At 45.1% G+C, this 24,829-nt stretch overlaps 1 protein-coding gene across 1 annotated transcript; it reads right to left on the minus strand.

Moving 5' to 3' along the window:
- Positions 1 to 1,770: 1,770 nt before the first annotated feature.
- LOC120665523 (disease resistance protein Pik-2-like) lies at positions 1,771 to 14,682 on the minus strand. Its single transcript, XM_039945117.1, has 5 exons — positions 14,436 to 14,682; positions 14,223 to 14,283; positions 13,052 to 14,134; positions 8,258 to 8,980; positions 1,771 to 4,074 (listed from the first exon to the last, which is right to left on the minus strand). Exons 3-5 carry the CDS (start codon positions 14,105 to 14,107, stop codon positions 2,140 to 2,142), a joined length of 3,714 nt encoding a protein of 1,237 aa, XP_039801051.1. The 5' UTR covers positions 14,108 to 14,134; positions 14,223 to 14,283; positions 14,436 to 14,682; the 3' UTR covers positions 1,771 to 2,139.
- Positions 14,683 to 24,829: the final 10,147 nt, after the last annotated feature.

A 24,829-nucleotide genomic window follows, 5' to 3' on the forward strand; every position in this document is an offset into this window, starting at 1 on the left:
TTATAGTAGGTACATTGGGCAGCCGGCAATCGGGGGTAGCGTTGGGCGGTATGCGCACGTGTCATCAGTACCACATCCACGTCTCCCTCCGTGAGCAGCAGTTGATAGGTACTTCCACGAGCAACATTCTCTTTGTTCTTGCCCCGGGGGTAGTGTTTTATTTTGTACACTATATTACTAGCTAAATCAATACTTGGTATAAGCTGGTATCAAGACTGCATCTTGTGCTATGCTTCCTTGCCTATGCAATATGGTGATCCATTTTTTCTTGTCATTTGCTTTTATTGAGTGGAGAGATACTAATTTTTGTTCTAATGTGTGTGCAGTTGGGCAAAACCTCTCAAAATTTGACACTATCTGCTCCATCTCCCTCCGTCCTCACTTCTTTGATCAATGGCAGTTCCTTATATTCTTGATGATGCGGCGAGGAGGAACGAGATGGCGGCGGTGGCAGGCAGTATGCGGACTGATGCGCCAATCGGTGGTTCCTCCCACGGTCCTCGATGGCTGGGTGCTGCAGGATCTGTTGTCATCTGAAGATGTGGTCTTCGATGATATGAACTCTGGTGGGTTGATATTCACAGCACTGTTCTGTTCCATTGGTTCACAACAATTTAGGCTAAAGATGAAGTAGCTGTTCATTACTACCATGCAGTATCTAGGTGTCCAATTTAGCAAATGTAGGCTACAATCATATTACTAGGATGAAGTTATTACAAATTTCCTACCTGTACCAGTACTTGAAACTCTGAATATATGTTCCAAGGTTTCTTAATTGTGCTGCTGTGTGCTTCAGTTTTGCCTAGATTCAGCCGCATGTATGCTTCAGTATGGTTGTTAATTCAATCAACTACATGCTTCAGTCACATACCAATTCAGTCATATACATGGTTGTGATATGTTCATGTTTCAGTTGTCCCTAAATTCAGTTCAGATGAAGCTGTTTTGGCATAGTCCAAAAATTTCAGACATGGTGGATTAGTAATTGTTGTAGTATAATGGGCCTCCTTTTTTTTATGGGAGAATTAGTTCAGATGAATCTGTTTGGCATAGAAAAAAAATTGGACCTGGCATAAGCTTTTTTGGCCATCGGTTGGTGCTCTCCATTTACTTTCAGAGTCATGTTCAAGTGCTCTCCATTTGTCTGAATGTATAGGACTGTCGGTTGGTGCCGATGTTCATTCAGTAGGCTATTGTGCAGTCAGTGCTTTAAGAGTCTTTCCATTTGTCTGAATGTATAGGACTGTCGGTTGGTGCTTGGTGGTGGTGGCTAGGGCGAGTCTTTCCATTTGTCTGAATGTATAGGACTGTCGGTTGGTGCTTGGTGGTGGTGGCTAGGGCGCTGCTGCTGCCTGTGTGTGTGGGGGTGGGGGGTGGTTCACCCTGCGGCCAGGTTGGTGGAACGAACGGGCATGGGCCAAATTCCTCCCACACAACATAATTTTTCTTACTCTATTCCGACGCGTCCGACGCTTCTCCGCCCCGGCGCGTCGTCGCCGGCGGCGGAGTGCGTCGTCGCCGGAACCTAGAGGAGGCAAGGCAGCCAGCCACGGGGAACTGATGATGATGAACGGTAAGCCGCAGAGCATGCAAGACCCGTCGGAGAGTAGTTTCTTAACTGAACAGCGGGGGCATCCGCAAATCTGGTCAGAAGCAAAACTATAATCATCAGTACGTATACATAGAAAAGGAGACTGCAAGTCGTAGATGTGAAGATCATGGGGATAGAAAAATAAAGGAACTGGCAACAAAAGTCATGTCCAACGCCTGTGTGCAGGCGGCACGCCAACAAAAGTACATGCTATATATTGCCTCCGAGTCTCACTTAGTTACATCTGGCAATTCGTACTGCAGGATGAAGCATGCACGCCTCCCAGTTATTCTGATTCATACGCAACATAACACAAAGGGAAAACTTGCATTGGGACGGTCCAAGATAACACATTCGACCAGCACGCCGGAACCATCAGATCGACACACAGGCGATAGGAAGTAGAAATGGAAATACACACACACACACCAAACAAACATTATTGCAACCTCGTTCACCGTTTAGACACACGTAATGGAAAAGGGGACAGCAGGAAACAAGCAAAGTGAAGGAAACCACCCGGACCGACTGCTGGCGGTGTACGGAGCTCACCACATTCCGCGCTTCAAAACAGGTTTGTTTGGATTCTCGATAAGCTGGCCCCGCACGTCTTCCAACCACTCCGGGCTGTAGTCATCAATCATGACTTCCTTGAGGCTGCGGAGAGATGATAGCCCAGAAAAAGAGACGTCGGAATATTCAGAACATAGCAGCTCAAGCTTGGGTGCTGCTCCTTCTTGAAACTCCAACGAGCTGATGCCTGACCCTCCTAGCAGCTCCAGCACCGTCAAACTCGGGAATAATGCCTCCGGACGGGAAGTGAAACAACAGGGCTCTTCAGCCTCGAAACACTTGTACCTTAGACGAAGGATGGCCAGGTTTGGTAACTTGCCAAGGACTTGTATGGTGCCATCCACCTCCGTTAGCCTGGTGCGTGATAGCTTCAACTTGACAAGGTTCTGGAGGCCTGCGACCCAGTCTGGCAATTTGCCCAGAGTGCCCCGCAGCTTGAGGCTCTGGAGTTTTTTCGGAGGCGAGCGCAGGCCATCCAAGCAGCCACGTAGGCCTGCCTCCTCCCATGAGTCCACAGAGAGTGATTCCAGGCGGCCGAGATGTTCAAGGGTGGAACAGAACTCTTGGCAGTTCTTCTTGTTGATGCCTGTCACCGCTAACTTGTGCAATCGGGTGAGCCTTCTAATGTCCTGTAGGATGGCCTTCCCTCGTGCGATGTTCACGGTACCCAGAGTGTGCAGGTCTTTTAACTTCCTAAGCCCCTTTGGAACTACCACACCACGTGGATCTGCAAGCCTCTCTATAAAAGGGAACACGACGCAGCACCAATAGGTGCACACATCACGCCTATTGATAAATTTATCATCATCAATGCCGACAGCAGACCTCCCAATCTCAAGGCTGCAACTTGACAAACAAAAGGCCAACAAAGTGAGAGTCCACACACATAGCTTGTTCCGCATCAGCTTTGGTACAACTTCCACAATTTCGTTGTATGAGTAAGCACGAAGAATTCCATAATATGGCCCGGCACGAATGTATTGCAGCTTCCTAAGCTTGATAATGGCCTGCGGCAGCTTGATTATCAATGTATCAGTAATATCTAGTGTCTGGAGTTGCTTCAAGTTACCCAATGAATCTGGTAGGTGAAATATACCTCTGCATCTTCTTAAAGAAAGGTACTTCAGGTGCACGAGCTTCCCAATTGACTTGAGGTGGTGATCCACAAGACCCGAGGTGCTTTCCAAGTCTAGCACACGCAGCAACCTCATCTTGTCAGAAATATAAAATGGCTTCCACTCCCCAAACACCGTTAGTGACCGTATACGGGATAAGTCCACTGTGTTCTCAAACTCACTTTGGTCACCCTCCCAATTGCTGCTTATAGCAAGGTGACGTACGGTGCCTTGGGTGTTAAAGCTGCTGCCTTCTTCCATTCTAAAGACAAGATTTTCCTCAATTGCCTTTGAGATGCTGATTTCACGCATGAGATCGTGGAGTTTGCAAGAGGAAATACCTTTCCTACTACCAATTTGTTCATTGACGGGTAGGGTCATGCTCCGGTCAATGAGTTCAATGAAGTAGCTATCAGCTACTTCCCCCATAGACTTGCCACGCACCTCTCTTGAGTAACCCTCGGCATTCCACCGGTGCACCAAGCGTCTTCGGCTAATACTGTAGTCTTCAGGAAAGACCGATAGATACAAGAAACAAGACTTGAGATGATATGGTAAACCATCATAGCTTTTCATAAGGATAGTTTTGATTATTCCAAGCTCTGGATTCATCTCCAATTCAGCACTAATATGCTCATTCAATTTTCTCCACTCCATGGGAGTCTTCGGTTGCTTTGCCAAGAAACCACCTATGGTGACTATTGCAAGGGGAAGTCCACTGCACTTCTTCAGGATTGTTCTTGCCTCTTCAATCAGTGCGGGATGTTCATTCAAATCTATGGCTTCCTTAAATACCTGCAATTGGTTGAATCAAGATGCTTAAGTATTGTAATACTAAATGATGTATAAATAAAGTTCCTAATTTGTGTTGGAGTATCTATATATATATATGGTACAAATATTAGCCTAACCCTTTTTTACATATAGAATCTCGTGCACATATAATGAACCAGTGGTGGCCAACCGAAAAAAGGAAATTATATACGGTTATTGAATGCGCCACATGCTTTTTAGAGAGAGTTCAGCACCACAGCTTATTATGGCATCTCCAACACTGCCTAATCAGCTATCTATAATGGTGCTTACATCAACTTTTTGCTTAGGTGGCAAAGAGAGTTAATAAAGAGAGATAAAAGTTGACTATTATAGTTAGAGCAAGGTTAATAATACAGTCAGCTGCTAGCTGCAAGGATCTTTGCAGTCTATCTCTCAGCCTACTCGTACAATAGTTAGCTCTTCACCATTAATACATGGTCCACTTGTCTCTCTCACAATGTTTTTTGGTTTTTGTGTTGAAGCCGGCTGTAATTCTCTCTCTTCTCTACTTTCTCCTCCACCTTAGCATTCAGCCTGCTTACAGCCAGTTATAACTTGTTCTTAGTAGCTAGACAATCTACTCACGACTTTTAAGACACATAGGGCGTGTTTGGTTGTTGGGCTAAAGCTAGCATGGCAAGAATACTTAGCCTAGGCAGATTTAGCCAGGGTAGTCCAATGCAAATAGGCTTGTGTTTGGTTTCTTGTACTAGCTAAGCCTATGTTGGTTAGATCTTGTTTGGTTGTCTTCCTTCCTTACAAGTACAGTCACCTGATCCATGCTTGGGTGAGCTTACGTCTGTCGCCTCTCACTTTAGGAATAAACACGGTAGAAATTCTTGAAAATAGATTCAATGAAGTCACATATGATACGTACCAAAAGGATCTCAAGGATAATATATTTATGTTGCAAAAATCAAAAGGTTGCTAATTTTCATTACAAGTTTACAACTAAAACATGGTAAAACCTAGCAACTTTCACATATTGCATGCTAGAAATTTGCATAACCAGTGAGATATCTTCCTTAATCCTGAGCATCATAGCGGTGAGCGCACCGTAGAAGAAAGTGAGGCGGAGCAGGTAGCAGCGGTTTTTGTTGATATGGAAGTGGAACTCGTAGCAGAACTTGGCCGTGCAACGGTGAGGGAAGGCGCGGAGCGTGGAGAGCGGGGGGTCGAGGAGGCCATTTGGGCCCGGGAGCGTGGGTGCCTTGGGGCATCGATGGAGATGTAGGGGCCGTTGGCTTCCAGCGGAGGCCGTAGCCATCAGTAGTGTGGACATGATGCCACAGATGAGGGGGTAGAAGTCTCGGAACCTTGGCATGGCGGCAAAGGGCGAAGTGGGCAGGGAGGAGGAGGAAGATGAAGGCGGCGAGGAGGAGGAAGAGGGGGGCAGGAAGGCAGATTTTGGTCGAGCTGTTTCACTGGATTCCATGTGAGAATAGATGTGGATTGTGGAGTGCGGGTGTTTTCATGTTGCAAAGGTTGGCAGCAGTGGTAGAGTGGTTGACTCGGCCGGCAGGAAGGTGGGCGCAGGAAGCGGAGGTGGAGGGGGTGCGCCACTGGCCGCGCGGGGGGAGCTCTGCCGCCGTGTGTAGGAGTGCTGTTGGCCAACGGGTGTCGGGTGTGCTCTGCCGGCTGCGGGGAGCACTGCATCCATGGCGCATGGTTACTGACAGTGAGAAGATTGTGATAAGGTTATATGACCGCTTAGTTGCAGCCTGGCTAGCTAGCTGCACTGCAAATGAGCTCAGCTTGTGTTTCCAGCAAGCCAGCCTCAGCCCCTCTTTTGGCTTGCTGGGGTCTGGCTTAGAGTCTTGACCAATCATCCAAACGGTGGAACACTATTAGAAAAGAGGCCAAAGGTCCACTCCAAAAGTACCGGCATGAAGAAGACCCGGTACCAATGCTAGCACAGGTACCGGTTCTTCTTCATACCGGTACTTTTGGGGTGGATGGAAGCCTATGGAGAGCCTTAGGTACCGGTTGGTAACACCCAACCGGTGCCTATCCGGTGGCACCGGTTGGTAACACCCATCCGGTGCCTATCCGGTGGCACCGGTTGGGTGTTACCAACCGGTACCTTAGGCTCATCCATGGGTTACTTCAAAAGAAAAATATCTCCCTCTCAATCACAAGTGATGTGTAGGTGAGATGGTAAGGGAATTACGCGCGAGGCAAGAGGTCGCGGGTTCCAATCCCAGCCACCGTGCCCGTATTTTTGGGGTGGATGGAGAGCCTTAGGCACCGGTTGGCTCTCCATAGGCACTGATTCATTTACCCGGTGCCGAAGATCGAGGCCTTTAGTCTCGGTTTCGGGGTATCTTTTCAAAAACCGGTACCTAAAGCCCTTACTAACCGGTACCTAAGGCCTCTTTTCTACTAGTGGAACCTGCATTGCCGGAGCCTGGCTAGCCCCTAAACCAAGCATCCATACAGACCCATACACATTGGAGAGATTTGATTTGTTAGCATTTTGGTTTATTAGGATATGTGTTTGATACCTTGAATGTGAGGCACATGTATCATGGCCTATAAATAAAATGGCTAAATTCGAGCAATAGATTGAATTTGTTTTCCCCAAACTCTTTCTGTCCCTACCTTGTGGGTATGTTCATCATCACCGAAGCTGTACCCTAGAGCCTAGAGGTTCAGGACCACACCCATACTTCTCATCATACGATCTAAGCTACCCTCCGCCCGCCAATCGCCCACCTCCATGCCACCAGACCTGTTGATCCAGCTCCGATGACCAGTGCTATTCAAGTGCAAGGAGATAATGATCACGGTGCCACTATAGAATCTGCTATCCCCATGTGTGCATCTTAAGCAAAAAAAAGGCTACAGGACAACAGGTTCAACTCGAGCGCAATGCTAGTCACAGCATATCACTACGTCATAAAGCACTAATTAGTAAATAAAATGGCTAAATTCGAGCAATAGATTGAATTTGTTTTCCCCAAACTCTTTCTGTCCCTACCTTGTGGGTATGTTCATCATCACCGAAGCTGTACCCTAGAGCCTAGAGGTTCAGGACCACACCCATACTTCTCATCATACGATCTAAGCTACCCTCCGCCCGCCAATCGCCCACCTCCATGCCACCAGACCTGTTGATCCAGCTCCGATGACCAGTGCTATTCAAGTGCAAGGAGATAATGATCACGGTGCCACTATAGAATCTGCTGTCCCCATGTGTGCATCTTAAGCAAAAAAAAAGGCTACAGGACAACAGGTTCAACTCGAGCGCAATGCTAGTCACAGCATATCACTACGTCATAAAGCACTAATTAGTTACGGATCTAGACACACATTAGTGACGGCGGAACCCCACGTCACTAAATTTTCATCGTTGATGTGAATCACATCGGTGAAGCATAAAAGCCGTCACTAATGACACCAAAAAGGTGACGGGTCTAGACTATGCGTGTCACTAATGTAGTTGATCTGTGGTGGCTGCATGTTTACCACAATCACTATTGATACCACAAAGGTAACAGCTTTAGCCTATCCATGTTACTGATGTCGTGTATCAGTGACGTCTCTATGTTCATAAGTGTCACAGGTGACATCTATACTTGTGACGTGTCCTTTTAACCCCGTCCCAATTTTAATTTGTTATGAGCTTGTCGCCGACAACGGTGGAGCGCGTGGGGGCTAGCGGCCGGAGCGCGTCGGGGCTGGTGGCGGCCGAAATGCGTGGATGAGTGGTGGATGAGCGGGTGAATGAACGGGCCGGTGAACGATGGCTTATATTATAGCAAATAATTATAATGTAGCACATTGGTGACATGGGTATAACAATGCGTCACTATTATGTTCCATTATTAATGATGCATCTCAAAGTTACCCATCTACAATGATTTTGTTATTGTAAGTGTTGTATTTAGACCCGTCTTTGATATGTTTGCACCAGGGCAAGACCATTCTATTGGTGATGCGTCCGGTACAGCCCCGTCACTAATCTTAAATTAGTGACATATTTTGTTTTCACGTCACTAATTAGGTGTCTCCTTTAATCATTTCTTTTGTGTATTCCACTTTGTTGACTCTAGTCTTTGGTCACACCCACCTCCGAGATCATTTTTCATAGATTAGTTAGTGTTGCGCTTTTAATCTAAAAGTAATTAAGCAAATTGAGCAAGATGTATGATATAAATACCTTTTTGGTGAAGAGATCAAGAGCATCCCTATTTTCAAGAACCTCAAGCTTGTAAATGTCTTCTTGTTTTGGTGAACAACACTTTGCAATATTCTCTTCTCTTGTGGTGATTACGATCTTGCTCGCATTCTCCATTTTGGGGAGACTTTGTATTATCGTGTCCCATTCCGCAGCAGAAGACAAATCATCCAAAACTATTAGACACCTCTTTCTTTCCAAAAGCTTACCCAACTCTTCCTTTACATTTCTTGTGCCTGACCCAAAATCATTACTTCCCTTCATGTTAGAGGATTCTGCATCTAGCTGCATAAATAAGCTCTCAAGGACCTCCTCGAGAACAAACGGACGCAGGATTGTGATGCAAGCACGCTTCTCAAACAAACCACTTAGCTCTTGGCTTTGGTAGACCTCTTTAACTAGAGTCGTTTTCCCAAGACCTCCCATTCCCCAAACTGAGATCACTGTACATTGCTGGTCGTCTTGCTTTGAAATTAGATTGATAAGATCAGACTTCTCTTTCTCACGACCCACAAGTTGAGATTCCACCAAAGCACATGAGATCGTCCCAATACGAGTAAAGCTCTTTCTAACCATCTTCTCATTGTCGCCTACAAATTGATTCTCAAGAATCTCATCAGTCGGCATCGCAATGTTGCTAGCACCATGTGTGACTACACTTGAGCCAGAGCCTGGCTTCATTAATGTGGTTGGACTCTGAAGAACCTGACACAAGTAAACAATGTCATGTAGTCATGAATGTTTAGATGAGTTTTGTAGCTCTTTATAAATATGAGAATCCCAGCAGACCATAGGATCTACACATAATCTATAGCAAGCTACTGATTCAATAACTCATGCATTTTAAAATTGAATAACAAAGCAGGAAGAAAATTATGGCACGCACTTTAATTAATATCCCATACATTATTCCTTAATTTACAAACCAAGCACAAAATTTACGGAGACCTATATACCGCTGGCTACCTAAGGAAACTCTGATTTGATCCGTCATCTTGCTGGGAGGCATCTACCTCATCATGATCACAAGGAGAGGTCCAACGCCACAAATACCGACCTGTTAAGACATAGTGGTATTCTAATTATCATTCTAAGGGATGAACTAATTAAGGTTTTTTGCCTGGTTACTTTTGTAGAACCAAACCCAGTTTAACATGTGCCGTTATGGAATGTTTATTTTGGCATTATGGAATGTTTATTTTGGTTAAGCCACTACTACTAGAACTATAGATTAAAGGGCTTGGATTATTTTTTTCTCTTGAATTATTGAGAAAAAACATTAATTTTTTGTTCCATTATGGTAGACTTCATTCTTGTTCACATTGAAAAGCTTTCTCAAAACATTTTTTATGGTAGACATCATCCTTTTTCACATTGAAAAGCTTACTCAAAATATTTCATGTGTGTGTGTGACTCAAGCGGATTTCCTTAGTAGTTCTCAATCATTGTTATGAATCATTGGTCCTTCATCTAATCGATCTTAGGTATTGCACGATATGGCGCAGTGGCTAGGCGAAACCTGACAAATTTTGGACTATAGAGATTAGATGCGTGCCGAAGTGATGCATGCAATCCATACATGTTCCTATACTACTAACAATATGATGTAGATGCAAAACATCTTTCAGATCACAAGCTACCTAACCATCTCAATCAAACAAACAAGAAATGCAAATTATTAAGGCAAGCAATCGAGATCTTATTGCCTAAGATCATTCTTTTAAGCCCGTGTTAGACATGCGGTCCTATATTTTATTTCTAAATTGAAACATGCATTCACATACAGATACACAACAACAGGAAATTATTTGGTGTGTATCAATCCAATTTTAATATTTGTTCTAGTCATCCATATATGAAGAAAATATGCAAGAACTGTTTTACATGGAATATTTTTCTAATATTTTGAATCTAGGTATTTGTAAATACAATTAGCTAAGTACTTTGCTAAAAAATATCTATGTATCACATTATTGTTTTACACCTTTTAACTATAAATTTTTCTAAGTAGATATTGGTATCCACAAACAAACAAAAGTTTAGAATCCTATTTGACATGGAGCCCTTTCTATATGTTTAAATCCTAATAATTACAAAATTGAGACAAATAGCTAGAAAATTTGATATGGTTGCTGTCTTTAACATGGAATCGTTTCTAGAGTTCGGATTGGAATTTGAATATCCTCCAACTTATCACAAATTCTTGACATTGTGGATAGGACTTGGTTGAACTTTTGACAAGTTGGCTATCTACATCTTTCAAGTATTTAATTTGGAAACATGAAAATCATATGCGTGCATATATGTCTTACTTCTTTCTTTGTAATTTCAATATTACATTGGGTTTTATATACATCATCACAAATAATTATCAAGGTACACATTAGAAATCATGCCGTATCTAAATGTGAAGGGTTTCTTCATCCAAGGATTATGAATCAAAATTTCATGTTCTTTTCAATGAACTTTAGTGCTCTTGATTTTTTTCGATTAGATGTTATCGGCACAAATATACTGTCAATTTTTGTCCTAATTGTATTTGACGTAAATTTCTTGCAAACAATTTCATATCCAATAGACATCAATTTTCTATTTGGCATGAGTATTTTCATGGAATCCTTAAAGCAGAACGTTTGTAGACAAAAATAGCAACATGGAGTTAACTTCTTAGAATTGTGTACCTGCAATGTTTATTTGAAAAATTTATATCCAAATTAATGTAAAACCATCTTGCTAGAATAAGATCTTTCAACGCGTTCAATATATATATGACGAGGCTAAAATGCAACAAGGTGCATTCTCTTTACAAAATGCACCCACCCTGCAGTTGCAACCGTGAGACTACATCGATTGCAACTAGGAGAATAGATCAATTGCAACTGGACGGAACTGGTTGCAACTGGGCACGAACCAGTTGCAACTGGACGCGAATGAGTTGCAACTCAGACCGACCCGGTTGCAACTGGACGCGAACCGGTTGCAACTCAGACCGACCCGGTTGCAACTCAAACCGATCCACTTGCAACTGAGAGGGACGTATCTGACCCAAAGAAGAGTATGTACATGGAGTATGTGATCATATTAGAATATCTATGATGATATATACGTTGGGTATATGACCATACAAAGAGTATATGGACATACTTATTTTTATATACTAGTACTAAAGTATAATCATAATATATTAAAAAATAAGGATGCTTTTGAAAATTTCCATATATACCCCTTTGAAGTATCTTAGAATTAGTATATGGACATACTCGAAGTGATAAATAAGTATGTGGACATACACACGGTGGTATACTGATGTGGGAGTAGCTACACGTGAGTGTAGAAAAAAACTCATCCTATATATATAGTCAATTTACTATATCGGACGAGCAATCTTGTTCTCAGTTTGAGCCAACACATAACTCAGTTTGCTACATAACAAGTTTATGCTTTATATCTAATGAATATGGGAAATTTTAAAGAATATTAGTGTATAATAGAAAGACAAGCGCGATAGCTCAGATAAGTCTGAACAATATAATTACATTCTCTACAAGGATCTAACACTACTGGAGAAAGTGCCTTCCATCCACACAAATATACCAGTGGAGATCTGACCTGGTACTAATGCTATGTTTAGTACCGGATCCAATTCCCAGCAGTTTATCTGTGGTGGACGGAAGATTCTGGAGGCATTTAGTACTGGATGGATTAATTTAAAAGGAAAGCATGTACAAGTTAGATCTGCTGTGTAGGTGAGATGGTAAGGATAGATCTGTTATGTAGGTGAGATGGTAAGAAAGCTTCGTATGAGGCAAGATGTCATGGGTTCGAAGCCTATGCACCGCACGCTTGTATATTTTGTGTGACTTGTCACTTGCAACGGTGCGGGCGTGACGTCCTTTTTCTAAGTTTGAAATTGTCTGGACGTCTTACCCTTTAGTACAGGTTAGAGGCAGCTTTACCAGGTGAGCGATCTGGTATTAAAGATTGAGCCTTTTAGTATCGGTTGGGAATTAAGTACTAATGGGAGTTCCCAACCGATACTAATAGCAGGTTTTCCAGTAGTCTCATACTTATAATTTAACTACATCGCTGGAACATATTCAACATAGTTATATTTAAAAAATATAATTCTTTACACAAATGCCTACATTGACAAGGGCGGATCCAAATAGATAACGAGATGTAATAATGGGCATACAGTCCATTTTCCCCTCATTTGGACCAATGCATAATGTCACAAAATAATGCAAAACTTAGGGTTCATATTAGACTACATCTGTTGAGAATTTCAAACTGTTTTAGGGTTCATATTCAACTACATCTCATACGTTCACCTCTTTTACAATTTCTTTCAGCATTCCACTCCATTTCAAACTGTTTTAGGGTTCAGATTCAAGTACATCTGTTGAGAATTTCTCAAATACATACATAAAGAAATAAATTAAGCTAAATATATGGCCTAATTGTTATTTTTTAGAAAATGGAAACCTGACCCAATTATGAATGAGAAATTAGACAAGAATCATGACCAGCTTAAAGCACTATCGTATACATGTGCAAAGATATGCTTAGGGTGCAATCGAACTCGTCTTCAGAATCCTTCTTCAAATGTAGATTAAATATTAATACATTATATTTTATTTGACTTGACTGTGATAATATGGTTTAAAGAATACTGGCTACAGAAATCACCAAAGATTTTATTTACAACAGATATGATAATGATCTAAAAGAACAGGAAGAGGTAAATTAATTAGATGATTACAGCCTAGATATTACCTTATTGTAGGAAGCAAAAATACTCTGATCAATAGATGATTGCTTGAGCTCTGACACTACACTTTCGTGGCCAGCACATAGGCTTGCAACTTCACCATGCTTTGTGGATACGATGATTCGGCTTCCTTTCTTCTTGTTTGGAAAGTATTCCTTGATCGCCTCCCATTCCTCAATGGTGGACAGGTCATTAAGCACAATCAGATAGCTCTTCTTATTCACATGCTTGCTGAATGAATCAACCAAATCATCTTGCTTCATCGCCCCCATCTTCATAAGAATTTGAGTTCCAATGTTCGTTTCGTCTTGCACCTTCCCGGCTTCTTCAAAAGAAGTTCGGTAGAATTGACTCATAATGCACTGGAGGAACTCAAGGGGACTGAAAGGATGCACAATCCTGATCCAAGCGTAGAGTTCAAACTTCTTGCTTCTCTTCAGATTATCGTACTCTCCTTTGATGACGACAGTCTGACCAAGAAGACCACTTGTTCCCCACACAGCGATCACTCTAAGATCCTCATTCCCCTCGTTGATCAGTTGGCAAAGATCTACTTTAGCCTTGTCCTTCTGCCTCCTTGCTTCCTCTATGCCAAACATTGTTGCACCAGAAATAATGTTTGATGGCCCAGCACCAGTTGCAGGCTTGGGGCCAGTAGTGCCCTTGATGAGACGGTACCGTATGTTCCTCTGGCTAACATCCTCAACCTTCGCCCTGAGTTCTTTCATCCGTGTGGCTACTTTGTGCCGATCAACCAGCGTCCGGATGAAGCACCACCGAGATGGCTTCCCAAGTCGAACGGCTAGATCTTGAAGGCAGTCTTCAACATCATAGGACACATCGCGGACCTGCTTGACCCAGGTCTTGACCACCTTGTGCTCGTCTCGCTCCTCGTGCGCAGCCATCAGGAAAGCGAGCATCATCTCGAGCTCATCCCTGATGAAAGCCTGATCTCGCTGGACGCCCAGCTGCAGAGCCACCTCCTGCGCGATGGCGGACTTGGCGTAGCTGAGCGCTCCATCCAGCGCAGACTTGCCTACGCTCAACGCTGTTGCTTCCATGGAATTCTTTTTCCTCTGTCACGCACACTGGTTGGAGAGCAGTAAATGTGGATAAACAGGTTGAAGTTGGGGAAGACGATCAGAATGATTATCTTGATGAAGCCAAAGGTCTTACAAGACATCGGCTTGCCTTTTTCACCATTGATGTCGAGGCAGGAAAGAGAAGGTATTTTGGTCTGCAGGCAAGAGGCCAAGAGCTGAATCAGTTAAAGCTTAGAAATGTCTATAAAAAAAGACGCATGGTCATCCTAAAGGAATCTCGAGCCACAGTGTCACAGCTAGATTGCAGATTGGTGCAGGGGAGAGTGGAGAAGAGACGGGCAGGGACCTTCAAAATGGCGACTGGATCTGGTGCCGTCCGGCTCCGCCTGAGTCCTGTAGGCGCTGGCGCTCATGCCCCCTTCGCCACCGATGCGTTGCTTCCATGGAAGCCAGCCATGCCTCCCGTATTGCGGCCTCGTTCCAACCCCTGGGCGTGAGGAGTGGATCTGATTCGCACACCGAGTGAGAGTGAGAGCTTCTCATAGAGTAGGAAGATGATGGGGATGGATAGGGAATAAATAAGATCGGTGGACAAATTTATTGTCTGAAAATGTTTTCTTTTTGAAGGAAACATTGTCTGAAAATGGCACGAGGAGGCACCGGCCGGGAGCAGAGCAGGCCCACTTTTATTTTTGGTGTATGTGGGCCGAAGCAGTAATGATCACGTGCGTGCGAGGCTGTTGGTAATCGGGATTAGTGCTTCTATTTTGCTTCACGTATCCTACAGATAAAATTCTTCTGTTCTAGATAACGTAGAACAAAGCATTTCTCTATAAACAAGTAACAAGTAGTATGCTAGCATACGTTCGTGCATGTTTCATAGTTGCTTTGTCATGAGTTCAGAGTGCAGACTTCATGCTAGAGCTGCAAGGCTATTCGCACTCGTCATACTCCAAACTCACTCTCTAAAAAAATATTCTATCCTGGTCATTAAGATTCTCTGCTCTATATCTCATCCTTCTGCACCCGTCCACTCTCTATATCTCCTCTCTATATCAACTACCAACTACAGAACCCACGTGTCAGAAATTTTTTAACCTTTTCACCCCTCGGCAACTCCCCCTCCCTCCCACTCCTCCCTCTCTCTCTCCACCCGGCGCACCCGCAGCCTCGCCGGCGCTCCTCCTCACCCTCCCTCGCCGGCGCTCCTCCTCCCCCTCCCTCGCGGACAGCAACAGCGCACGCTTGCGCAAGCCAGCGGCGAGGCGGGGCGGGGAGCAGGCCAGCGGCGGTGAGGACGCGAGGCTGCGCACGGCGGCGGCGCCGAGCAGGGGGCGCGGAGCGTCGCGGTCGGGCGGGAGGCAGCAGTGCGTGGGCGGGAGGCGGAGATGTGGCGGCGAGGCTCTCCGCGGTGCGGCGTCCGGCGGCGGCCTGTGGCGTGCGGAGGCGGCGTGCGGTGGCGCGACGGCGAGGGTCTCGGCGGGTGGGGAAGGGCCGATTCGGCCAAATAGAGCTCGGCCGGGCCCAAGGAGCTCCGGCAGAGCGGGGAACGTCCCTGCCCCTGCCCCCGGTGGTGGGGTTGCTCGGCACGGGGCGCGGCAGCGGAAGCCCTCACGCGCGACGGCGGAGCACGCGACCACGGCGGGGCGGGGCCGTGGCCATGGCGGAGCCCCCTCTATCGCGCCCTCCCTCCGCTGCGCGATGGGGCGGCCCGCGGCGAGGGCAGACCGCAGCGCGCGGCGAGGCGGCGGCCATGGCCGGGGCGGCCATGCCCCTAGTCTTGGTGGCGCGGCCCCTCTCGTGCCCCCTCCGTGCGGCCCCTCCCCTGCTCCGAGCGGCGTGGGGCGGAGGCCACGACGGGCCAGGCAGTGGCGGCGCGGCCATGGCGAGGCAGGGTGGGCTCGCGTGGGGCGGGGCGGCCAGCGCGGCAGGGGCCGGGCTGCTCGGCTCTGCTCGAGCTCCCTGCTCCCTCCGCCGCGCCTCCTCGCCGGCTCCGGCGGCGGAGCCTCGCGCGGCCCCCCGGTCCCGCCTCCTTGTCTTCCTCGCGGGCAGCGCGGCTGTGCGGTGGAGCTCCGGCCTCCTCTTCCTTGACGCGGCGCCGGCGCCCCTCGTCCCCCCTCTTCCCTCCGCGTGTGTCGCTGGGATGGCGCGCCGGTGCGTGGGCCCCGTGCCATGTCAATGTTTGGCGTTGCTTCTCTACCAGCGTCAAATTTGGCGTAAAATAGTAGCCTCGCTAACTTACCGCCCCCATTTATAGAGTGCCGCTGCGGGGCTTTTTCTCGCTAATCAGTACTCAAGAACGGGATGGAGAGCCCCGCTGCGGGCAGCCTAATAGATATAGCTTCTGCATCTCTTCATTCCTCCGAGGATGATTAAGGGCTGTGTTACATTTTTTTTTAATATTCAGTGCCGCATATTGGACATTTGCCTACTAAGCACATATGCAATGTGGAGCCTTATATATTGCAAGAATTTAACCAAACAATTTCATTACGAAGTACTTCCTCTGTTTCAAATGTACTTCAGTTTTTTCTTAAGTCAAATTTCTTCAAATTTGACCAAGTTAATGAAAAAAAGCATTAAAATCTACAAAATCATAGTAGTTTCGAATCCTCCATGAACTACATCTTGATAATAAACCTATTTGATACTGTATGTACTAGATAGTTTTTATAAACCTGATCAAAGTTAGGCATACTTAACATAACTTTAAATTTAGAACAAAAATAAAGTGAGCTATAACATCCACAGCCCACAGGGACACTTGCACACTTCGATTTTCGTTTCGTTCTCCCAAATTAGATTCAATTATTTGAGATCCGTAGCACCTCAGCTAGACAATTAGGAGTACTACGTGCACATGGCTGGTCCGACCACCATCAATTCTTTTGCAATGGCTTTCTAGCAGACGCAGAGTCTGCCTCCTTGGCCGACGACTCGGCTCACGGGGTCTCCGGTCTTCCCTGCTTGGCGGCTAGCCGCTTGGACCCACGCCGTCTTTTCGCCTTTGGTTAGTGTTGACAGCTAAAATTGACACCAACCGGTCTGACCGGTCTGACCAAACGGTCGACCGGTCGAACAATTGTGGCTTGTCCGGCAGGGACCGACCGGTCTGATTGGTAGGTCCGACCGGTCTGACCGGTCCAAATGGAATCCGAGTACAACTAGGGTTTTTAATAGATTTAAATCTTGTAATAGGATTTTTTGCGGGACAAGTCCACCCCACCCTATAAATATAAAGGGTCACGGCCGATTAGGGTAATCCAATCGATCAAATTAATACAACTTTTATCTTTTTACTCTCTTTTTGTCATAGCTTTTTACCATCTACTATCTGTTGTTCCTCCTTCGTCTCTACGTTGATTGGGGGCGTTCTAGGTGGCCTGCCGACCCTAGAACAACCCTGTGTGCGCCTTCCCCGACGGGTCCTTCTCGGGCGACGTTCGTTGGTCTCGCCGCCGGCCTGCCCGGCGACAACCGGTCTGACCGGTCTGAGCATCGGCACTGCATCGTGCCGTCGCTCACTGCGCGTTCAAGCGTTTTCGTGTGTTGGCCCTAGTTCTGCGCCAACATATTTTTGCCGACTCCGCTGGGGAAAAGAAGAAATAAATCGGTTGTCATGGCCGGTATTCCTAAACCTGATGAAGTTGATTCTGCCCATATCCAGAGGCCGAATGTTCAACAACTTTTGGTCGAGCATCAGAAGATTCTTGATGGCGTCCAGAAGAAGATCAGAGAAGATAAGGAGAAGGAGATCTAGAAAATTAGAGAAGAGAGGAGAAAGAGATCCAGAAGCTGGAAGAAGAAGCCATGAACCAGTACATCTCACACTTCTCCATCGACTGGCAAGGGAAGGTCACGACGGATGACGCCTTCGACGCTTCATAGTTTGAGGTAAAATTCGATGAGAACGAACAGGCTATCCTTAATTCCGAAATAGCTAATGCTATAGATGATGTTGTTTCTTCTCATGTGAATAATAAGTTAGAATTTATTGGCCAAAATATGCATGATATGTTTGACGATCGCTTTAGCCGAATTGAAATACATCTTGGTATGAAATCTGTCGGTAATAATGCATCTACATCTAATACCGATAAGACAATGTATGGTTCGGCAATTCCAACTAATAATGCTATTGTGACTAATTCGGCTAATCAGCGAAGCCGAATTAACTATAATGCATCACCTAACGTCAATGTGCCATATGGGGCATCAAGTTCGTTGCGACATTCTACACCGCCGAACTTTGCTCAACCTAATAATACACCGATCACTAATCGGCTTAACGCCGATGATGTTGGATCATGTAGTATTAAAGAGGAGGTGATTAAGATATTTCGGCAAACTTTTGGTATAGAGCCTAAAGCCAAATACCGATCTTATCAAAGACCATACCCTGAGAATTACGATTATGTTGCATATCCTAAAGGGCTTAAAATTCCTGAATTTGTTAAATTCACTAGTGATGATAATAGAACTACATTGGAGCATATTGGTCAATTTATTATACAATGCGGTGAAGCTAGCACTAATGACATTTACAAATTGAGATTATTTACTTTATCTCTATCGGGTGCTGCATTTACTTGGTTTATTTCATTGCCACCCAATTCAGTTTTTACTTTTGCTGATCTTGAGCAGAAATTCCATGATTATTTCTTTACTGGTGAAACTGAATTGAGATTGTCACATCTTTCATCGGTTAAACAAAAAATACATGAATGTGTTTCTGAGTATATTAGAAGATTTAGAGATACTAGAAACCGATGCTATAGTTTGACAATTTCTGATAGAGATTTGGCTGATCTAGCTTTTGCTGGTTTACTTGATTTTCATAAAGCAAAGCTAGAGGGACAAAAATTTCTAGATGTTAGTCAAGTACTACAAAAAGCTCTGGATAATGAAATCCGAGCTAAAGAAGCTAGAGATTCTTAAAAGTACAACGAAAAACCTAATCGTCCTTTTATGTGCTTGGGTGTGATTCCAATTGTTCAGACGATAAAGGTAAAGATGTTTATACCGCTGAATTTGTTTGGCCCTCCAATGATAAACCTTGCATGTGCGGTTCTCTTAAGCCGATTCACAAAGATCGGCAGGAAAGATTTACTTTTGATGTATCCAAATGCGAGAGAATATTTGATGAATTGTATAAGAATGGATATATCAAGATGTCGCATATCATACCGCCGCTTGAAGAATTAAAGCAGCGAGCTTATTGCAAATTTCATAATACTTTCTCTCATGCGACTAATGATTGTAATGTGCTTCGGAGACAGATTCAATCGGCTGTTAATGAAGGCCGAATAATTGTTCCACGAATGAAAGTGGATCAGAATCCTTTTCCTACACATACATATGTGCTTGAGTTGAGTAATCCCAAAGTGTTAATTCGGCCGAATCAAGCCGAGTCAACAAGAGGGAAAAATGTAATTATCGGTGAAGAGAGATTTGAGCCCTCGAAATCTCACCTGGAAGCTCCAAAGAAGAAGATCCCTGAAGATTTATTGAAGGATTCAGTACTCGGGGGGCAAGACAAGAAGAAGAAGGCCGACAACAAGTCGACAGGTCTGACCGGCCATAGCGGCGGTCTGACCGGTTCGACTGGTCTGACCGGTTTGACTAGTCTGACCGGTGCGTCCAATAAATCTGGGAACTCCTCCAAAATCAAGACAAAGCCGAGTTTTAAGGAATTCTTGGCCAAATATGCGAAGAAAGGGAGTGCTCAGAGACAGAAGGGGCGACCAAGCGAAGTCAAGGATACGGGATCATCATCAAGACATCAAGAGCAATCGAGTCAAGGTAATTATACTTCATGTAGTGGACCGATTGCTCCATGGTATTGCTGGTATCCTTACTTTTATACACCTATGGATTATAGTAGAATACATATGCAATTATATTATATTCAATATCCTCCTATGTATCCAAATCATGCATTACTACAAAGACCGATTGTTGCTAGCAATAATCCGGTCAAGCAAGATGTTGATTGCAGCAAAGAGAATGAGAAGAGCAAGGAGAAGATTCAAAGTATTTACAGCCGAGGTGGTGTCCCTCAGGCTTGTCTCATACTCAGAAGCGAAGGCTGCAACGTATGCACAAGAAGGAGGCAATGGAACGATAAGTGGAGGCCGTGCCAAAGACGTCAGCGACAATGAAGAAGGTGTGGCGGCCCAAACAAGTTGTTTCAACATCGACTTGAGCAAAACATGGCCGATAATTGTTTATCGTCTTTAGTAAAAAAATGTCCGATGTAGTATTAATCATCGTCCTTAGACAATTTTGACTCAAAAGAATATTTTTTGGCAAGCAAGCTTTACCAAAAAAATAGGGGGCATATGTTGACAGCTAAAATTGGCACCAACCGGTCTGACCGGTCTGACCAAGCGGTCTGACCGGTCGAAGCACTGTGGCCTGTCCGGCAGGGACCGACCGGTCTGACCGGTAGGTCCGACCGGTCTGAGCATTCCAAGTGGAATCCGAGTACAACTAGGGTTTTTAATAGATTTAAATCTTGTAATATAATTTCTTGCGGGATAAGTCCACCCCACCCTATAAACATAAAGGGTCACGGCCGATTAGGGTAATCCAATCGATCAAATCAATACAACTTTTATCTTTTTACTTTCTTTTTACCCTAGCTTTTTCTCATCTACTATCTACTATTTCTCCTTCGTCTCTACGTCAATTGAGGGCAATCTAGGTGGCCTGCCGACCCTAGAAGAACCCTGCGTGCTCCTGCCCCGACGGTTTCCGCCCTGGAGACGTTCGTTGGTCTCGGCGCCAGTCTGCCCGGCGACAACCGGTCTGACCGGTCTGACCGGTCTGAGCATCGGCGCTGCATCGTGCCGTCGCTCACTGAGCGTCAAAATGTTTTCGTGTGTTGGCCCTAGTTCTGCGCCGACACTTAGTCCCTACCACCCACTGCATCGTGTCTCCGTCACTTTCGATGAGGAGTTGGCGAGCATTCATGACTGAGAGTGAGACGCTATCTATGCAAAGATTTTATTAATCACAAGATATATCAATTATGTGCAATTGTGCATGATATATTCATAGGACGAGTGAGGTGACCTGCACATTTGCTCGGCTAGTATTGATATTCTAAATATATTTTACATTTTTATCTAATTATTATTTATAAATTTAAATATTTCTCATCACATGCTTCTTACTTCAATAATCAAGAGTGCTTCTCTACTGCTAGTGCAGTGGTGCCTCCTTTTCTCTACATTTTTCTTTGTCAGTGATGTGGCCGCATGGCAACCGCACTGTCCTAATCCTGTCACGACTGCCTATCTCCTCGATCTTAGCTACTACCATTCTCTAGTAGTAGTAGTAACATGTTTCTTATCTGCCAGTCCTTGATGTTGCCAACTGCTCGGTTCAACTGACTCAGATGTTCCTTTGCGGCTAGCTTCCCTACTTTATGATCCTCTTGGTCCTCTATTGCTAATATGTTTAATTCTGTCATCTGTTACATGGTGCCATGCCTCCATGGTCTAGTTTCTGTTGGGGAACAATGGATCCAAATTTTTTGCTTTTTGAAAGCCAATAAATCTCCATAGTGCAGAGTACAAGATTCCGTTCAGAATTTCAGGAACCTATGTTCATGTTCAAGTCTGATGTGCTTACTATACCAATCATGGCCTGTTCGATATTGTCCTGGTTCCTGATCTACTTGTGGTGTTAATTTTTTTTAGCTTGTGGTGTTAATTGTGAGGTGGGGTAGTGTCTTGTAGCAATATCGATAACAAATCTTTGGAGTAATGTCAAGGACCCTCCCTCGGCAAGGACAGCAATGCAGGAGGATTGCGAAAATTGGGTTAGGTTGGACGTGCATTGGGCCTGCGGACATGCTCGTTCAGACATCACCATAGACAGTAGATGATGGACAGTCTCCGGACTCCAGGGAGGATGAAGAAGCTTGCGGCACGGCGCTTACTCTTGCACTTAGCCTCCAACTCTGTGATCCTCATCGCTGGCCCAATTTTGGCCACCCTCTCATCATGATCACTGCAAGCCAGGTAGTAGTCTAATATAGTGCAAAGACTAGAATTATCTTGTTTATTTTGACTAATAATAATATAATTGTGAAGGTGCATTTGGGATTTTGGTAATATAATAAAATATACGTGTGGTAAAACATGTTAATTATTTGTGTAGCTAGTATATGCATGATATGTAGTTTGATATGCAAAACAATATATAGATTTATATTTATAAATAGAAATATATTTTAATGGCACTGGTGGGTAATTTATAAACATGTATATGTGTATTTTAGGCTAATTTTTTTTGTAATGACAGTGGTGGGTAATTTTAATTTTGTTTCGATTAATGTGGGAATTTCTAGACTTTGAGAGCGAACGTGGACGCTCCGTTTGTTGGTCAAATAATAAGATAATAGCTGAGTATACGTGTGTATAAGTGATTAGTATGTTAAAAAAATAATCAATTTGCTCGAACCGCAATATTGAAGCTGTTCCTCTGGTGGAGCTGAAGTTATTTTTAAAAAAAGTTTGGCAAAAGAATTCCTCTAGTTGTTTAATATAGAAAAGATCGCATGGAGCCGATGCGATGCTTCCATGGAAGCGAGCCATGCCTCCCGCGTTGCGACTTCGTTCTAACCCATGGACTTGAGGAGTGAATCTGATTCGCACACTGAGAGCTTTTCAGAGTAGGAAGAAGATGGAATGCATAAAATAATGTTTTTAGACAATTAAAATGTTTTTCTTTTAAGAAAACATTGTCTGAAAATGTCAGAGGCGGCACCGGCCGGGAGCAGAGCAGGCCAACCTTTATTTTTCGTGTTCGTGGACCCAAGAAGTAATGTAATGTTCACGCGCGTGCGAGGGTTGAATCGGAATTAGTGCTTCTATTTTGCGTCACGTATCCTACAGATAAAATTCTTCAGTTATAGATAACGTAGAACGAAGCATTTCTCTAGAAACTAGTATGCTAGCAAACTTTCGTGCATGTTTCATAGTTGTTTTGTCACGAGTTCAGAGTGGAGACTTCATGCTAGAGCTATAACAAAAATAAAGTGTGCTATAACAGAAACACTTTGTTTGACTGGCTGTGCCTGGTGGCCGGTAATAATTTGTTGTGAGAGATGAATACTACTAGCTGACTGGTGGCTAAATAATACTAATTTAGTGTAAAAAATATGAAAAAAAATACTACTAACTGGTTAGCTCATCAAGCAGCCGAACTGAGATCCGTAACAACGTACTTCAGCTAGTCAATTCTTTTGCGCTGGCTGTCGCCGAATAATAGTTTAGCGGAGCCTGCCCTCCTCGTTGGCCGACGACTCGGCTCACGGGGTCTCCCTGCTTGGCTGCGAGCCGCTTGACTGGTCAGTCTGCCCTACGCTACTGCGCGCTCTGCTTCTTCCGCAGTTACTCATAACCACGCCGTCCTTTTGCCTTTCGGTTTGGCCCTACCACTCGCTGCAGCGTGTCTCCATCTGCCCATCACCTTCGATGTGGAGCTGGCACGGGTCAAGTGGTTACTCATAACCAGCATTCATGTCTGACAACGAGAAATCCATCGATACGAAGATGTTATTAATCACAAGATATATCAATTATGTGCACGATATATTCATAGGTCTTGGGATTTAGATTGCGAAATCTAAACAGAAAGTATAACCTAAAGCTAGTGGACAGTGGTAGTACGGAGGCAGACCGCAGTTCTTTTTTTATCAAACGTACTTTTATTAAACTGGGAAATACGATACACATACGGGTACATTTTGGCAGGATACAGAGAGGACGCCTGCTCCACCGGACAAATTACACAAAGGCCTGTAAAAAAATGCAGAAATTACAACTATACCCCTAGAACCTCTGTGTTCCAAATTCTGCTGTCGTCGACCACCAGCCGGCGGCGGCGGCATCGATCTCCACGAACCCATGGCCAACCGAAACCCATCGCTATCAAGCTTTGAATCAAACCGCAATAAACAGTCACCACCATGGACGAGCTGAAACCACCTCGAGAAGACCATCAGACAGGGACGCACCCCGAGCCCTGGTGGCTGTAGAAACAGATCTGCCGTCGACGACCCGAGCCGCCGCGAGAAGATTGGACCTGCTCCACCGTTCGGGTTTCCACCAATCCCGAGGCATCCCCACTATCCACCAAGCAAAAGACCAACGAACTCACCTTCATCACAGGATGACGAGTTGCCGGCGAACTTCCCCGATACAGTGGCTCCACCATGGGAGCACCACCTCCACGGACCCACCAGTGGCACCGGAGAGAAGCGCCGACCGCAGTTGGACGCATGGATCGGGTAGCCACCTCCTTTTTATGGTCACTGTTACTTTGCTCCCACTCGGCTATCAAAGCGGCGACCACCGTCGTTTATTTATTTATTTTTAACTCTCGACCGTGGCGTCGTTGCGTCGATACCAGACGATGAGCGGCACGCTTGTCCTCGCGCCCTTGAAGGCGCGTACCGTCCGGTCCATCTGCCTTGGCAGGGCGTGTTGGTTGGGGGGGGGTCGAGGGCTCCTCGGCTACCTGTTAACCTTAGGCGCACCCCAGCGGACGGGCCGCCGCGGCGTAACACACGGGTAGGAGAAACGCCACCACGGTCCACGCAGGTAAATACCGCTGCTCCTGTGCAGTCGGCAACCACGCGCGCCCACCTGCGTATGTACGTACGCGTCCGTATACTACCATCCCCGCGGTCCGCCCACCTGCCATGACATCACGCGCACATTAACA

This window comes from Panicum virgatum, chromosome 2K, assembly GCF_016808335.1.
Source record: "Panicum virgatum strain AP13 chromosome 2K, P.virgatum_v5, whole genome shotgun sequence".
Lineage (NCBI taxonomy): Eukaryota > Viridiplantae > Streptophyta > Magnoliopsida > Poales > Poaceae > Panicum > Panicum virgatum.